General features: G+C 34.6%; 1 protein-coding gene across 1 annotated transcript in view; it reads right to left on the reverse strand.

The window, feature by feature from the left end:
- LOC110934264 overlaps nt 1–17,301 on the reverse strand; it is a 58,282-nt gene extending 40,981 nt beyond the window's left edge. The window contains exon 1 of the mRNA XM_022177438.2: nt 17,201–17,301. Coding sequence (XP_022033130.2) covers nt 17,201–17,301 — 101 coding nt within the window. The remainder of the gene's footprint in view (nt 1–17,200) is intronic.
- Between the last annotated feature and the right edge of the window lie 2,440 nt (nt 17,302–19,741).

Here is a 19,741-nt window from a genome sequence, read left to right on the forward strand (position 1 = left end):
TTGATCGACTATGATACTATGTGAAGCTATCTGATGAATCTATGTGTTATTATGGTTGTAAGACGCTAAATGTAACATGGCATAGAATACGAAGGGAAAGTGACGTGTCCGAAACATGGTGGATACGCCGCTGGTACTTCCTATATATAAGTGTTTCTGACATGTTGCCAACTTTCGTACTAAGCGCTATGCGAAACTTAGTGTTTTGCAGACCGGTGATGAGATGGTTGAAAATCTAAGCTATGGGAAACTACTTGAGTAACCTATGTGGAAACTATGTGAAATCTATGTGTAATCTATGCGTACTCTAGCGTAATCTGGTGTGTGTTGTCTTGAGAAACAAACTACGAAACGTAGCCTAGCGCCGAATACGAGGTAGACGTGGCATGCCGAAACATGGTGGAAACGCCGTTGGTACTTCCTATATATAGGTGTTTCTGGCATGTTACCGAATCTTCGTACCACGCGCTAAGTGAAGTCCGTAGTTTTGTAGGCTCGGGTTGAAGTTGTGAAATCTATTTGGATAATCTATGTGGTTGAACCTACTTGGTTAATCTACGTGTGAGAAGTGGTGAAAATATACTGTTGTGGTTAATAAAGCATGACGCCGATGATGAGACGGACGTGGCATGATTGAAGCATGGTGGATACGCCGCTGGTACTTCCTATATATAAGTGCTTCTGTCATGTTACCGAACTTTCGTAGCACGTGCCATGCGGGATTTCGTTGTTTGTGGATTGTTAACACTAATCTATGAGAATCTATGTGAACTATTGGAATATACTGAATCTATGGGAAACTATTGGAATCTATTGGAATCTACGTGAATCTATTGTAATCTATGTGAATCTATGATGAGGGTGTTTTACGACACGTAACATGACACCGAGTACGGGGTGGAAGCAATGTGCCCGAAGCGTGGTGAATACGACGCTGGTACTTCCTATATATAAGTGTTTCTGACGTGTTGCCAAACTCCGTACAATGTGCCATGTGAAGGTCGTGGGTTTTGCGGTGTTGAATATATTGAAATCTATGAGAAACTTGAATCTTTAACCTATGTGAATTTTGTTGAATCTCGAGCCTTAATATATCGTGTGTGAATCTATACTGTGAGACTTTGGACTTATACGATCCACTTGATTGGATCTTTTAGATATCTTCTCGTAAGCTATCCGACACTCTCAAGAGATCCATAACATCTGTAGGTTGGAGGTCATCAGATGTTGTAATCACTTTCAAGGGGAGAGACTTGAATACATAACATCTGCTTATTCTGGATCCACTACCCTGATCCAGTTTTGGCTTTAATTATCTATTCCTTTGATAGGGGTCAATCCCAACAGGGTGGGTCCCACATAAATCTTTAAGTATTAAGTATATCTCTTTTAACTTTCTAGTATTAATTTAACCCTAAGGGTATTTTTATAATTTTATACTCATTTAACACCAAAAACTAACCTCCATCCGTTTCAGGGACTATCCGGGACGAAATTGCAAAAGTTGGGAACTATAGCTGTAATTTTTAAAAGTTAGGGACTAAAGGTGAAAAAATGGCAAACCACATGGACTATCCGGGCATTTAACTCTTAAAAGTTATATAAGATTTGTTGTTTATTAAAAGTTAAATTAGAGTGATATGTAGCATTAAGGGGACTTTTTATTAGTAGATTTGTTCCTTTATCATTTTTATCACTAATTAATATTTTAAATCATTTGGTTTTAGAAATATATGTAGTTAATCTTAATGAGCTGTTCTATTATCAAACAAAGTAAATATAATAATACATAAATAATTAAATCGAGGATATTAAGAATAATAAAAAAATAATAATAGTTTTGTTATATATAATAATAAAGCTACGATTGAAAGGCTTTTGAATTTAAAGGATATTCATATTAGATACAGACATATTAAAAAAATATAATGACCATTCATATGTCATAGAGGTGAAGATAATCTTGATCTTTAATATGTAAAATCGGTATATTCAAGAGATAACGTAATTCTTATATTTTTATCTATATATCATATAGTATAATTTAGTAACTTAAGCATCATGGTATATCAATTTCTTTTGAGTGAGAGGATGCATAAAAAATTATTTATTAAGGTGGAGAATGGCCTTTATATTAATTTAGTTATTATTATCATTATTTATTGTGGTTGATGTAGTATAATAAATTGTCACATGGCATTTTGATAAAATCATTTATTACGAGAGAATGTCATATGGTATTAAGAGGATTTTTTTTATTAGTATTAGATAGCTTAGCATCTATGAGTAAAATTTCTATTATTTTGATTATAATATTACAATCAAAATATATTTATTTGCATTAAATTTAAATTTATGGCGACTTCCAACCGACCTGGCTTCTCATTTTGGGCATCTTTTATTTTATTTATTTATTTATTTATTTTTTGAACGATAAATTTGGATCACTGACGGACCACTGGAGTATCATGGTGTCACCAACGGAACCACCCAATCATATCCATCTCCACTAGGCATAAAACTTATACACCAATTCGGGAGGAAACCCAATAAATATGAAAAAACCCCCATGTGGGAATCGAACCCAGGACCTATTAGTCCCAAAGCCTTATCCCATAACCCTAACAACTGGCAAAGATAAGTCATCCGCGAGATCCATCTATAGCATTGAATGCACCAACACAAAGGAGACAAAAAGGACATTGTGAAAGAGACGTGTGGTCAATGACGTCCCGCAAACCACTCTACCACCGATCTCCACTAACTGTTATCACAAGAAAGACAAAGGGTACAACTGATCGCGACGTCCAGCCAATCGCATTCTGTGGATTCATGCTCCTCACAATCTCTATTAGCAGGAGAGACCACAAGGACATCCTGATAGCGACATCTAGTCAATGGCACGCCCCGAATACACACCGTCCTCTGCCACCACTAACGGTCAACAGAGACGGGACCAAAGGAATATTCTGATCGTGACGTCTTGCTGAATCATCTCCCACCATTCCGGCTATTAATATTGCGCTCTATCAAGGTGAAATCATTTTACCTTCTCGACTCTCACTTACAGTTGTTTTCCTAAGAACAATAATTATTCTCACGCCGAAGGGTAGTTACCGAAGAACCCCCAACCTCTCCTTCTCTTAACGGACTCACCGTGTTATTTAGTTTTACAGGTCAATCAATTGGACGACCTTGTGAGGATTTGAGCCCTATTAATCCGTCAAGCATTATCTAACAGCCTGGTTAGATTGGTGTTTCTTCAATTAAGAAGTTGTAAAGGTGATTTGTATCTTCTTTTGAAACAAGAATGTGTAGTTTTTTATCTTCTTTTAAAACAAGAATGTGTAATTTTCTAAAACTTATGTATTAAAGAGGACACAAATACAACCCGAGTTACATTCTATTTCTGATTAATTACAAAATAACAAATCAATCGAAACATTCTTCATATGTCATTGCTTACCTAAGCTTGCTCATAATCACATTATTACTATATAATTAATAAAAGTTACTTTGATAAGCTAGTGTACGGATAATAAAGAGATATTAGATAAGCAAGCGTGAGTGTGTTGACTTGTTAATTCTAGGTTGATTAGAATATTAATGCATGTAATGGATTATTAGTGGCCACGTAAGAGGAATTAGGAAAGTCCAGCAGCTTCTTTCTAGAGATCACCTAATTATCATTAAGAAGTCTTTGAAGTTAACAATCTTAGTTAACTATGATTAAACAAGCGTTAATCCTTCTTCCACCTCCTTGTCTATTAAACAATCTTCTACATCATCCCTTCATTACGCTTCTTGCTTCCAATTAAACTACGTCCCCATTTTTTTGGAGAAAAAGATAACATAAACTATACGACACCACATTCTAGACCATCACATAAATACACACAAAAAAAGAAACAAAAAACAGCCAACTTAAAGATATTTTTCACTTTATCAGCACTAGTTACTAGTTAGGGATATAACTATATAAGGTTATGATTTTATGGAGTTCATTTAAAAAAAAAGAAACTTGAAACATAAACCTAATATATACACACATCGACATATACATGTATGTAGCTTTGAAGGGTCGTGAACTACGGAAGTGTCGATTCTGTTGGTTCAGTTCTGTTTAAACATAAGGGAAAACATGAAAACATATCTGTCACCGCAGACAGTGTAGTGGAGAATCCAGTGAGAGAAGACGACATGGAGTTTGACATCTTTGTCAATGTGATCTGGTTCCTCCTTAGGGTGCTAACTGATGATGGTGACTGATTAAACCGAAAAGGGTATCGGCCGTAGGAGAGGGAGGTCAAACGTGATGATGTTATGCTTATGGGGTATCTCTAATTGTGTAACTGTCTAACCCCTTAACCTCCACATAAGTCTCCTTATATAAGCACCCAGGAGAAAACCTAATTAGTTAATAAGGGTAATATGGTCCATCAACAATTACCAACTAATTATTTAATAGGTTATTATATATTTTGATCTATATTATGTAAATGATTATAATGGCTATAGATTAAATATTAATACATAATATATTTAATCTTACATAAACCTAATATATAATTGATACATGTAGTTACCAAGTTTGAGTTTGACACAATACATATGGCTTGTGCATACGTATTAAATACACACTAAGCATAGTTTACACTAAGATCCTTTGACTTCGTAATGACCGGGATTAACATCTTTAGATCCATCAGTCGTTAATATTTTTCGTCATCAGCTATGTAAGAATTGTGTGAGAGAAATTTCTATTTTATATTGAGTGAGTCCCGCTGATCTCATATAATTTTGTTTCTAGGAGTGTGTTGTATGAGATCTCTTGTTTGTATTTTCGCTACATACAAGTTTGTAATTCGAGTTCTTTAGCTGATGATGATTTGGATTATAAACTTTCGTCTTTCAATCAATTGAGTATTTGATCTCCTTTTCTTGTGCCCTTTGCTCTTATTTGGGACCGTTATATGCAATTGCCAATTATTCTAAGTTGTTATTAAGTTATTTTAGCTCATTCGCATATGAATGCGAAAAAAACTAGGTTGGCTTAACATATAACAAAATAAACATGTTAAACTCAGACATACAACAACTCGAGTTCTAGACTCCAACTCTTCTATTTACTTTTAGCTTTATGTAATCACTTGATTATATATAAATGTGGTAACTATTGAATTGTTCAATGTTGGACGAGAATGGTTGTAAGATTTGATCTCAAGGGGTGGTAGGAGGAAATCATTCATAGTCTAATGACCAATAGTAAAAAATGGTCTTATAAGTTGAATAGGATTATATTTCCTAATTTAATGTTTTCTTATTTTCCAAAGTTGCTTACCTATTTAAATAACGTTATTAGGGTTATGTTTTATGCATTGTACTTTCTTCTTTGAATAAAAAAACGAGTCGAACGAGTTTTTTCAAGTTGTGTATTTGATAATCGCTCGCTAATTCAACAAGCAACTCTAAAGTTGAGCTTTTATAAGCTTGAATTTGACTTTGAATTGATCCAAGTTAAACTTTTTTCTATATCTCAACTTGAACTTAATATATTCTTAAGTTATTTGGGTTGTTGAATTGAACTTAAACTAATCTCAACTTGTTGGCGACCATAACACTCCTATTCTTATATACATATTGCAACCTAAATCCAAATATTATGATCTAACAACTTTATTGTTCTTATATTCTTAATTAGACACAACAAGACTTGTAAACAAAAACTAAAATTAGAATAATGTGTTTTTGTTTTTAGGGTGGAGATATGATAGAAAGTTTATCTGGCTAAAAAGGCTAGGAAATGATTTTTATCATCCATTTAGTTAATCAGCCAAAATTAAATGAGGGAAATTAAACGGAATAAAAGAGGTGCGTGAGTTTGTTTAGTGGTATTCTAGTCAATGCAAGGCAATAGTTTCTCTCTCCTTCAATTCCCCCCCATTTTTTAAACGTTAATAACTCTTTCATACGACATTATTTTTTTTATAAAAATTGCACCAAAAAAACAAGCGTTCTTTTATCTTTAAAACGAGTATACTATTGCTATATTTTCAAAAAAATAAAAATAAAAACCCAGTTGCGTAAAACACAATAGAAAAACCCCCAGTTACGTAAAACGCGATGAAAAAAACCCCTAAAAATGACATTTTTCTAAACACAATGCACCAAAAACACAAAGAAATGTCTTATTTGTAAAACGCAATGGCCAGAAAACACAAAGAAATGTCTTATTTCTAAAACGCAATAGCCTAAAAACTCAAAAGAAAATGTACTTTCTAAAACGCAATGGACTAAAAACACATAAAAATGTGTTTTACGTAAAACGCAATGCACCAAAAACACAAAGAAATGTCTTATTTGTAAAACGCAATGGCTAGAAAACACTTAAAAATGACTCATTCTAAAACGCAATTGCCTAAAAAACAAAAGAAAGTGTTCTCTGTAAAATGCAATTGTAACACCTCGAAAATTCATACCCAATAAAATAAAGATACGTGTCATGTGAGGCAAACGTGTTATGAACCCGGATCAAGTTAAAAGATGTATGGTCGGATTAAAAGTGTCAACATGTTAATTTAATACCTCTGAGTGGCCTTCTTATTAATCCTAAACCTTAATGCGTTTTATAAACATCTGATAAATATTCAAATCCGGATAATTTCAAATAATAATAAAAATCCAAGTTACAAATGATGGGATTCTAGGTGCATTTACGACAAGATTCATTTTTAAAAGCCAACTTAGATATGTCCAAAAACCTCATGTGCATGGCAACACATGCAAGGACATGCAAAGCCTGTCTATATGGTCCCCCTACTGCAAAGAAGACATGAGATTCGGAGATAGAAAGATTGCATGGTCAAAACTTGAAAGTTTTCAAGTTTTTGTCTTATGATGAAAGCTTACGGACCGCAAAGGTAAGCCCTTACGGTCCGTAAGGGGGCGGAGCTGGGCGTTGATTTCTAAAAAAAAAGTGGATACGGACCTCAAAGCCAAGAGCTTACGGTCCGCAAGGTTGTAACTGGGCATCTCAGATCAAGGTCGGTTGCGGACCGCAAGACTTATTACTTACGGTCCGTAAGGCTGTCGCTGGCAGCAAAAAAATGGTAGTTGCCTGTTATAACCGGTTGCACCGCCTTAAAGTGCTGGTTTTCGAAATACTGGAGCATGGCCAATAGTTTTGCATGCATAGGGACACTTGGGTTGATCAGAGAACTCTCATAGACTTTGGTGTGATGATCTTGTGCATTTTGGGTTACTATATAAGGAGCTCAAGTTGCAACATTTTCATTTGCTCATTGCAACTCACTTCAAGTTGATCTCTGGAGCTTCTTTGGACTTTTTCAAGTTTCCTTAGGATCCATAATCGTACTTAGGACTTTTGTAAGTGTCCTTAACCTTTCTTAATTCAGTTTTATTAGTTTATTGGCCTAAAGTCAAACCCGTCGTAATTAAGGTTTGACTTAGTGATTAATCACTAATGGCCCAGTCAATTCTTGAATTGGAAATAGTTATAAGTTGGTAATTATGTAGGCAATAAACCCCTAAAAGGACACCTACTGATTATCACCCTAACTTGGTCAAATGTCGGGTTAAACCTAAGACTAAAAAGTCAACAGAAAGTTAATTTTCAAATAATCACATAATTAACAATGTAGAAGCTATGAAACCTGTTTTATCATTAATATAACTTGGTAATTAATGTAAGAACATATCTAAGCATGTTCAACCCGATAATTTCAAGTTAGGCTCGTTTTGGAACCGAAAGTCGCAAAAATTGACTTTTGCTTTGACTTTCAGTTCTGACTCAATGTAGCTTGATTTAGAAATGCCTTAGAGCTATATTAGGACCAGGTTTTATGTTAGTATAACCCTCTGTGATTATACAACTTGATTCATTAGTTATCCAATTCATATGCATGTTTCCGTTAAATGCTTAAATGTTGACTATTATGCCCATATGACCTTAAAACGTGATTTTTGAAAATATAAAAGAATAGAAACCTTCATTACTGATTTATAGACTTGTCCCTAAAATTTGACATCAGTTTGAGGTCTAGATTAGGAGTTATGCTCATTAGCGTAAATGAAAAGCTTTTTATTAATTAAACGGCATAATTAGCGGATAGCCTATCTAAACCCAATTTTTGATACCAAACTTTTTACCCGCTGATGAAAAATAATATTTTGGGATTTTTGAAGATTTTTATTTATTTTTAGGCTGAGCATAACATAGGGTTCTAAGCTTGATTCGGTAATTGCCGGTTTTGCCCTTTTGGCTTATAAAATGAGTTTTACAAAACATTTTGACCCCAAACCTTTTGCTACTGATTCTATATGATAAATAAAATATTTTAAGCTTTCTAGAATGATAAAAATATCAGTTTTTCTTTAAAAACCCAGAAATCGCTTAAAACCGCCTTTTTACGCGTTTTAAGCGCATGGTATGTATAAAAACTATTTTAAATATATAAGACTTAACACCTACTGATATTTTAGTAAATTTTTATATTCTAACAGTAAGCAAAAGTTTTAAACTCAGATTTTCAGTTTTGACCTTTTAGGCTTAAGTGAAATTACCAAAATGCCCTTACGGTGCATAGTTTACTTATAAAGGATAAATTTCACATATATGCAATACTCTACTGATATAACTTATTACATTAAGTATTTTTACAGATTATATCAGACCTGTAACTCAGATTAATATTTAAACTCTTTTATAACCTTTAAAATGACCAAAATACCCCTACGGGGTGTAATTTGAATTTAAATTCGTTTTGGGCATAATAGAAGATATCTTACTGATGTCACAACATATTTAAGCCATATTAACTTAGGAAACCTGTATATGACTCTTGTGGTTACCCGTTACGCATATTTCGCATTCGGTTCGGTTTATGTAATTAGTTTGCATAAATTGACCGAAACGGGTCAAACCTTATCATTTTTGTCTCAAAATCCAGAATGTGTTTAGCTTACCCATATTATACAAGTCTTCAAACTTGTCGGGTCTAAATCACATTCTATTCTGGTCTTCGCTTAATCGTGCGTTTGAACCGTATCTTCCTTTAAAACTAACCGGTCTAAGTTTAGGCTTAATTAAAGAACCGTTAGGAATCTAATAGGTTATTAAAAACCTTCGTTCCAGATTAGGAGACCCGGTAAAAGCTACGTGCACTTGCTGTTTGCGAATTATACTTGCAAAGGTAAATACTTTTAACTTATTTTCCCTTATACGGGCTTGGGATACGGTATATAAAATACTGCTTGGTCGGGCATTGAATCTTTAATCGTATGAAGGTTAATTTATTGAAATGACCCGTTTAAATTGTTTTGTTTGCTTAAAGCCTTTGGGGGGTTAATGACCATGTCCCGGATATCCTTGGCATCATTCATTAAATGGCCACGACCTTAGCACGGGGTGTAGGCCTACACCCGCCAGTGCATATATATATAATACGATATAACCGCCGTACGAGAATAACTCGCCGCGGGACTATATCATGTGGTGTGTCTATTAATCTTTAACCCGGTATTCAACCCGGGCTACTGAATGTATAACGAACATGTAATTCTTTTACAAGTTTATATATAAATAATTATCCCAAGTTATAAAAAGTTTTATGCCATGTGCATTCAAATCAATTTTATAAACACTTTTCAAAATGAGTCAGTTAAATTGTATTTACCAGTGTAAACTGACGTATTTTCCCAAAAAGGCTAAGTGCAGGTACTAATCGGAATAGGCTGGCCTCTTCTAGCATCAAATAACAGTCTGGCAAGCTTAGATGCCTTCAAGTCTGTTGAACAAAGTTTCTTTTTATCTTTTGATCCGCCCGTGGATCTTTTTCGAATATCTTATGATACTTGATATTACAATTTGATCCGCAATGGACTGAAAACACCTAAAAAAGTGTTTTACCTAAAACGCAATGCACCAAAAACACTTCAAAAATGTGTTTTTCTAAAACGCAATGGCCAGAAAACACATAAAAATGTTTTAGTTCTAAAACACAATTGCATAAAAACACCAAAGAAAAGTGTTCTCTCTAAAACGCATTGAACCATGACAATAGTTTTGTTTATGCTGTGAATTGTCTGTGCTGTGAACTGTCTGAACCAATGCAGTTTCCAGAGGCAATTTACAGAAAATTATTTTTTCTAATGCATTTTTATTACAGCAATTTAATCGAAAAAAACCCAGTTGCGTAAAACGCAATAAAAAAACCCCCAGTTACGTAAAACGCAATAAAAAAACTAAAAAATGACATTTTTTTAAAACGCAATGCACCAAAAACACAAATAAATGTCTTATTTGTAAAACACAATGGCCAGAAAACACAAAGAGATGTCTTATTTCTAAAACGCAATAGCCTAAAAACTCAAAAGAAAATGTACTTTCTAAAACGCAATGGACTAAAAACACATAAAAATGTGTTATACGTAAAACGCAATGCACCAAAAACACAAAAAAAATTCTTATTTCTAAAACGCAATGGCCAGAAAACACTTAAAATGTCTGTTTTCTAAAACGCAATGGACTGAAAACACATAAAAAAGTGTTTTACCTAAAACGCAATGCAGCAAAAACACAAAGAAATGTCTTATTTGTAAAATGCAATGGCCAGAAAACACTTAAAAATGACTCATTCTAAAACGCAATTGCCTAAAAAACAAAAGAAAGTGTTCTCTGTAAAACGTAATGGACTGAAAACACCTAAAAAAGTGTTTTACCTAAAACGCAATGCACCAAAAACACTTCAAGAATGTGTTTTTCTAAAACGCAATGGCCAGAAAACACATAAAAATGTTTTAGTTCTAAAACGCAATTGCCTAAAAACCTAAAAGAAAGTGTTCTCTCTAAAACGCATTGAACCATGACAATAGCTCAACCCCAGCCAGGGGCTCTGCCCCTTGGACCCCGCAAGGGGCTGCCGCCCCTGGGACCCCGCTACCAGGGTGTAACATTTCATTTCTTATCATATAAGAATTATAGATTGTTTGAATTTATTAACCACTAGTAACTAGTTTTATTTTTAATATAATTATTCGACCCAAATAGTTGTAAAACTATTTTATATATAGTTGGTTGGAATGTTATACTAATTAATTGGCCTGTATATGGGTGACTTTTCTATTAAAATAAAAGTATATAAAAACTTATATTATTAGACAGGTAGATTACGGGTAAGTTGATTGTTAGAAATCTGAAGTACCTAAACGGGCCTAGAGACCGTTTAATAATTAAATTATAAAAATACAATATATTTGAACCTACTCTGTTTTTAATGAAACTTGGTTCAAAATGTAGATACAAATATTCTCGTTCTAATGGCATATTCATTGTTTTATAGAACATCATATTTTAAAGGTTATAAACACTAAATAAGTGAAGCAGATAAATTAATTATAATATATAAAATAATAAAATAATAATAATTAAAAAACTAAAATATGAAAATTGTTTCTAATGCATGAAAGCATGCTTGGAACAATCCACATTTAATGCAAGTGTTTATATAGTTTCAGGATCCTGTACATTAATCCAGAAGTGTGAGAAGTGTATTAGAACACTATATATAACACTATATAACACCATATAAACACCGTATAACACTATATAACAAATATAACACTATATTTTGTCAGATAGCATGTCTATGATAGATGTATAGTGTTATATTTGTTATATAGTGTCATATAGTGCTACATAGTGTTATATGGTGTTACATAGTGTTATACGACATTTATATGGTGTTATATAGTGTTATATATAGTGTTATAATACACTTCTCACACTTCTGGATTAATGTACAGGATCACTACCCTACGTGTATTCTCATATATGTACGTGTATCACTTTTATGCATTCAAGGCATTTGGGACATAGTATAAATACAACATTGTAGTAAAACATTCAATGTCTCTTTTTCTTTTCCTTCTTATATCTTGCGATCTCTCTCTCTTTGAATTCTATATTCATTTTTTTTCTTTTAATATTTCATTTGTTATACTCCAAAGCCCTGTTCCGTTTTAAGTGTTTTAACTCCCGATCACTTATACCCTTTCCGATTGATCTGGAGCCCCATAACGCATGTTAAGGCTCTGCCCGACTAAGTTCGTTGGGGTTCTATCTCGTGACGTAGGGATAAGGTTGAATTATGGTTACTATACTTAACACGAGTGCATATATATATATATATATATATATATATATATATATGTATATATATATTTTAAAATAGCTCGAGAGTTATACCCAAGATTTATACCAGGAGGCTTTCTAGTTGAATCCTAAAGTTACAAGGTGAGTCATTCTTCTTTTTATCACCTTTTTGTGATACAATTATATTTAAAAAAGCTTTCCAGAATCCTAAATGTTTACCAGTTATACTTACAGTGATTAAATTTTTATATTCTTTAATAACTGTCGGTATGGGAGGTTTTATACATTACTTAACCCTTGTTACTATTGGCCAAAAAGTTAGCCAATAGTAACTTGACCACAATCACAGGGGGAATTGTGTCCCAGTAGCCATAGCCTATAACTAATATTATTTTAACATTAAATCATTAATAAATTTAATGTATGATTGAAATAAATCTAAATGGTGTGTATATAAAATAGAGCTTTATTAATCATTATTAAAATATATATTAAAGAAAATATATTTAATAAACCTACATTACTATTTACATTATAAAATAATGTTTACTCCATAAATGTATACCATAATAAAATAGTCAAAAATAATATATTCTACTATACTAAGATTATATTTCTAGCCTTAGTCACGTTAATATATTAAATAATAATATTACAATTATTAAATTAAGAGTTAACTGCCATTTTCGTCCCTGTGGTTTGGTCACTTTGGCCATTTCAGTCCATTTTTCAAAAATGCGCCATTTTCCTCCCCGACGTTCTAGAAAGGTGCCATTTCAGTCCAAAAATCATAACCCAGTTAAGTCGGTTTGTAAATAAGGACTGATTCTGTAAATTTGTAACATAAAGGACCATTTAAGTAAAATGTATAAATATTAATATAATTATAAAATATAATATATATATATATATATATATATATATAATGTATACATATATATATATACAGATCAGACGAGAGAGGGAGAGGGTGAACCGGAGCCGGAACCGGAGCTCCGGTGGTCACCACCGCCGCCGCCGGAACCACCACCATCAACGTCATCATCGTCATCATCTGTTATCATCATCATCGATCATCATCGACCTTCATCATCATCATCACGATCTTCATCATCATCATCAGACCTGCATTCTCACCACCACCGCCGCCGCTGCCTGCAACTCACCGGACCTTCATCATCAGACCTTCATCATCGACCTTCATCATTGACCTTCATCATCATCATCGCGATCTTCATCATCATCATCAGACCTTCATCACCACTGCCGCCGCCTGCAACTCACCGGAAAAACGGCACCCCCACCGTCGCCGGTTCTCTCTCCCGCCTCCTTCTCTCTCTCTCTCTCTCTCTCTCTCTCTCTCTCTCTCTCTCTCTCTCTCTCTCTCTCTCTCTCGTCGTTATCTCTCTCTCTCTCTCTCCGACTTTCTCCCTCTCTCGTCTGATGACGATGATGACGTTGATGGTGGTGGTTCCGGCGGCGGCGGTGGTGACCACCGGAGCTCCGGTTCCGGCTCCGGTTCACCCTCTCCCTCTCTCGTCTGATCTGTATATATATATGTATACATTATATATATATATATATATATTATTTTATAATTATATTAATATTTATACATTTTACTAAAATGGTCCTTTATGTTACAAATTTACACAATCAGTCCTTATTAACAAACCGACTTAACTGGGTTATGATTTTTGGACTGAAATGGCACCTTTCCAGAACGTCGGGGAGAAAAATGGCGCATTTTTGAAAAATGGTCTGAAATGGCCAAAGTGACCAAACCATGGGGATGAAAATGGCAGTTAACTCTTAAATTAATATATTATATTTGATAAGTTATAGCTATTAGTTTGACAGAAAATGATATATTTCATTTTCTGGACTAAGTGGTTTTGTGTCATAGAAAATATAATTGACAAAGTAATGTCATAGGACACTACTAAGTCCAGAGTCACTAGTTGAGAGAATGATCAACAGTGATATGACCAGAAATATGACCAGAGTCACTAGTTGAGAGAATGATCAATAGTGACATGACCAAAGGCACTAGTTGAGAGAATGATCAACAGTGTTATGACCAGAGTCACTAGTTGAAAGAATGATCAACATTGATATGACCAGAGTCACTAGTTGAAAGAATGATGAACAGTGATTTGACCACCGTCATGGGAATCGCCTAGTGACCGTTACCATTGAATCATAATAAGATATATTTTATATTTATTACTTGATAAACTTCACTATTGGACGAAAGTGAGCCAATGAGTGATATGACCACTATCACATCGGAACTAGGGGCGTGAATTTCTGACACGACCCGAAAACCCGACACGAACCTAACACGAAATTCGTGGGTTTAGGTTTAGTCTAAACGGGTTCAGGTCAGTTTCAGGTTGAACCTGTGAACCCGTTTAGGTTAACGGGTCGGGTTCGGGTCAACCTGGTCGGGTTGACGGGTTATAACTTAAAAAGAGAAATTAACATAGATTTCATAATTTAAATATGATATTATTATATACATTTGTGTTTTTTAAGTAAATTTTAATTTAATATATTAATTTCAGAAAAAAAAATAAAAAAATTCGGGTTGAACGGGCCGTGTTCGGGTCAACCCACGAAACTTCGGGTCGTGTTCGGGTTCTTATGTATGATACGATTTTCGGGTTCGGGTCGGGTTCGGGTTTGTGTAAAATTTTCGGGTTCGGGTCGGGTTGAACCCGCCAACCGCGAACACGACCCGTTTAGCACCCCTAATCGAAACTGCCACCATGTGACAAATACTGATTGAGTTTTGGGTAAATATAAACAAATATAAAAACCCCTAATGTTGTAAGGTATAATAACATATTTTATAAAAATGAAATGAACTCGCCAGTATTTATTACTGGGTTTGAGCCCATTTGTTTAATATTAAAAGTTCGATATTTTACAAACTCTGAAATTATTTCCTAACTACGATCCTGATGAAAATAAAAAATTTCCGCTGCGTAATTAATAAACACCAATACCATCTGGCTGGTTCACGGCTCTCGCTCCCAGGGTGGGGTCGGGGGCTTGTGACAGAAGGTGGTATCAGAGCCACTTGTTTAAGCTATTTAGGTGTTCTTTTAATACCTAAACTCAAACAATAAAGTTAGGAAATTAATACAAAGTAACATATGTGCTATTCTTGTAGATTTATATATATATGTATATATGTAAATATATTTGCACATATGATTCTTGAAAGTATTGTCTTTTTTTTATTCTGTGATACTAATAATTGAAAATGTTTATAATTCAGATGTCGAATGAAGTATCACATAATAAAGAAGTTAATGCTAATAATGAAAATCTTTTGGATAAAAATGCTATAGAAAATCTAATAGCCCAAGGAATAGCTAATACTTTACCTTTAATAATTAAAGCTGTTAAAAACTCCGTAGAACACACCAAAGTTGTGAGCAGCAAGCATACTCACGACGACAGTTTTAGCCATAGTGTCAATGGAGGCGATGATGATTTACCTAGCCAAAATAAACTTCCTATTTGATCATTTAACTGTGTTTTTATACACCATCAATTATGATATATATATATATATATACACAATTAATACCACTTTAGCTAGTCTTTTACATATATTGTACAAATAACCTTCCATTTCTAGCAGAGTGCAAACAAAACACGTCATGTAGTGCATCATCCATTTGCTATTTACATTCAATAATTATTTAAAGTTTTATTTAGATTTATACTTTTTTCCTCGAGATTCATGTTAAGGAAAGTTAAAGAAAATTGAGTCTAGCAAATAGCAATCACAGGCACCAAGGTCTTTCTAGTAGTTGAAGTCTTAACTAAACAGAAAATAAAGCCATGTGAAGAGGTTCGGCCACCAGAGTTCTTGGGTCAATAAATACACATTGGTTAAACAAACTTTCCTAATTTGGAAGCTCATCATTACTTCCTTAAAATGCAGATAACTTAACCACTCTAATCTAATCTAATGATGCCTGCCAACCATAGTATTCATCAAGCCACTTGTATTTATAAAACCACTTGTGGTCATCCAACCTTCATCAAAGACGCACTAACCGCACAATTAATAGCCTCACTTTGCTTTGGGTTAGCGGTTTTTGGTTTTTGTTCCGTTTTTTGAATATCAACGTCGGCCAATGGTTATCATTCATACGGTGAATATATACGCTTTCAGGCTTGATCAGTTGTGGTACCAATATTTTCTTTCTATGTGTCCTTTCATAGTGATATTTATGAAGGTGTTATGTGTATAACAAATTTAGTCATTTAGACCAGCCATTGCCTCAACTTTGGTACTAAATTACTAATCCCCTACATATCTTCATCAAGGAGCAATAGATATTGTACTTGCCATATAAAACTGATACAACAAGAATACCAGCCCATTAAATAGTATTAGGCCTAACCATACGGTTGTAACAATTTAAAAAAAAAATTAAAAATGTTACAAACAGAAAATGCAAAAGATACTTGAATGTTTTGTATATTAAGTGGCTAACCAACTAGATCACGGACCATTATACATACAAGTGCAGTGGAAAGCTAAAAGGTCTAAGAAACTGCTAGAGGATGAAGACTAGCAATGTGGATCATGAATCAAAGGGTATCAAACCAGGCAGAAGACAAATCTATGGTCAAAATTTCAAAAAGCTAAGTGGTAGTTGGCATATATCCAACATAGAGTCTATGGGAGTGGCATATCACATGAAGTACTGTAAAGCAATCTCAAGGTGTTTCGCGCAATCAGTGGCGAAGCTTGAAAATTTTCACCGGGGGGTCGGAAGACACCGGACCTAAAAATTCTATATAAGTAAAAAAGATTTTTATAAAACCTGGGGGTCGAAAACGTATATACCTAAAAAATTCTATATGAAACGTACATACATAACACTGCTGAGCGAAAAGTTCGGGGGGTCGGGCGCCCCCCCCCCCCGGCCCCTTGAAAGCTACGCCCCTGCGCGCAATGATGGACTGACAACTAAATACGCAGCCTCGATGTTATCATACCATAGAGTGGGAACACTTGTAGAAGATATATGTAGCACAAACAAAAATGACATAATCCAGTGAATCTCTGTTGTTGTGGGAGCAAGAGACCGGTACTCCATGTTAGATCTCGCAACCGTATGTTGTTTATTGGTTTTAATTTTTAAAATTTGAAACCATAGTTATACAATACGCCTCTATCAACATCCCTCATTTGATTATTTCAATTTTAATTTGTGTTAAAACTTGACAAACTACGTAATTTTTATGTCAATTATGTTTATAATAATCATGCCAACTACGTTTGGATAGGTCATGTTAAGTACTTATTTATTTTTGATGGATTCTTCATCATCTTTCTATGAAAAATGCAGATTGGTGATCAGAAGATGAGTTTGCATTGGAGATTGATGGTGCAGCGGAATTATGAGTGGGGTTTGTGTTGTCATAAGCAAGTGATCCAAATTGAGTGTGCATAATGAAGATGATATCGATGAACAAGTGCGGAGGAAGGAATGGACAAATCTCATAAAGATTAAGAAATGTCTTGATACCGGACATTGTTGCCGGTAACTTGAATAAATACATATGAGTTTTTGGCGGTTCGATTTGGCGGGTAACTGTCAATGACAGTTGTTTGAAATGTTTGCCCGCTTATCTACCGATCATTACATAAGCGTATCATTAACTAATCCTAATACATATCATATGCAATTCTACTTATAAGTTCGAATAATAATAATAAAACTAATAAACATACTGAGTTTAATAAATCCAACATAACCCCCCTTAAACTTGGTTATGTTTCCGAGCTTGATCTAAAACGCTTTGATTCGCTTCATCTACAACCCATCTTGCATAGTTGAAATTGAAGCGTTTCCTTCTTTTTCCTTGGTTCCAGTCTTCATCATCAATACCTGCAAATAATGCAACTTGTGCAGCCCCTGCAGGTTCTTGTTGAGCCTCTCCTGCACTCTTTGATCTTTCATGGCAGCCACCTGTGGACCTTCCTTCTTCTAATACTGTCTCCTTGTCCTGCACTTTCTTTTGAACAATTTTAAATTTGTAGTAATACTCTTGGATATCAAGATACATGGCATAAGTGACTCTCATGTAGTCTCCGTCTTCATAATTGAATCCTAGATCCCTTGCTATTGCAGGCCACAAGTTCTCCGTTGTTACATTCCTGTAACCGCCGTCCACAGCCACCAGTAAGTACAGACTGAGTAAATCGATCTTCCTCTTGTTTGGAGTAAATGGTGGTACCGGCCTTGTTGTGATTCCCATATATTCGAATAGAAACCATTTAACCAATTCTTCATATTTTGATTCGAGTATATATTTATACTTGAACACAAATTCTCGATCATCCAGTAAATCCATAAATGCTCTACAATCTTCAAATTCATTGAATTCCATGGCCATTACGATCATAATACTCCAATCTGTCTCTTGTGAAGACAGATGGAGTTCTTCGAAATAGGAATTCAAGTAACGTTGTTTGAACTCTTCATCGAATACCCCTTCTTCGATTATATTTTGCTTTTCTTTTAACCCAATCTCTTCTTCCCTCGTCAACCCACTCGCTTCATTCACATAATTATTCACCGGAACAGAAAACATGGGAAAGATTCTGCAAGTATCACCATCTTTATTGACGGTGAAACCTTGCATAGTCAATTGATCCATGCTTAAAATGTTTCGGTCTAATTCCGGAGAGTAAAAAACACTTTGAATTCTCATAATCTCATTACTTGTTTTAATCTCTACCGAACCAACCCCCCGTGTGAACAAGAAATTGCTTTCTCCCGTTTGTGTATCAACCCCAATGATGTGTTTAATATGTTTAAACACATTTAGATTTCCAGCCATGTGATGTTTAAACACAGAACTAACGTACCATATGTCGCTCCATAGCCCTCCTTCGGTACCGACAACGATCATCTCCTGATGATCTTTGACTCCTTCTTCTTTGTTCTGTATCCCCGTGTTCACTGCCTGCCGGATAAGTTGGGTTGCCTCATCTGTTTCTTTCTTCAGACATGAAGAAATCTGGTGTCCGGGTTTCCGACAGTAAAAGCAAGTCTTTTCCCGATAACGTTGTTTATTCTTGCCCCTCATTTCGTCTGTACAATGTTGACACGGTAAGAGTGTGGATGTTGATCGAATTTCAGTCATCTTCTTCTTTCCTGTGGATGCTCTGATACCACTTTGTTGGTGATCAGAAGATGAGTTTGCATTGGAGATTGATGGTGCAGCGGAATTATGAGTGGGGTTTGTGTTGTCATAAGCAATTGATCCAAATTGAATGTGCATAATGAAGATGATATCGATGAACAAGTGCGGAGGAAGGAATGGACAAATCTCATAAAGATTAAGAAATGTCTTGATACCGGACATTGTTGCCGGTAACTTGAATAAATACATATGAGTTTTTGGCGGTTTGATTTGGCGGGTAACTGTCAATGACAGTTGTTTGAAATGTTTGCCCGCTTATCTACCGATCATTACATAAGCGTATCATTAACTAATCCTAATACATATCATATGCAATTCTACTTA

Source organism: Helianthus annuus, chromosome 4, assembly GCF_002127325.2.
Source record: "Helianthus annuus cultivar XRQ/B chromosome 4, HanXRQr2.0-SUNRISE, whole genome shotgun sequence".
Lineage (NCBI taxonomy): Eukaryota > Viridiplantae > Streptophyta > Magnoliopsida > Asterales > Asteraceae > Helianthus > Helianthus annuus.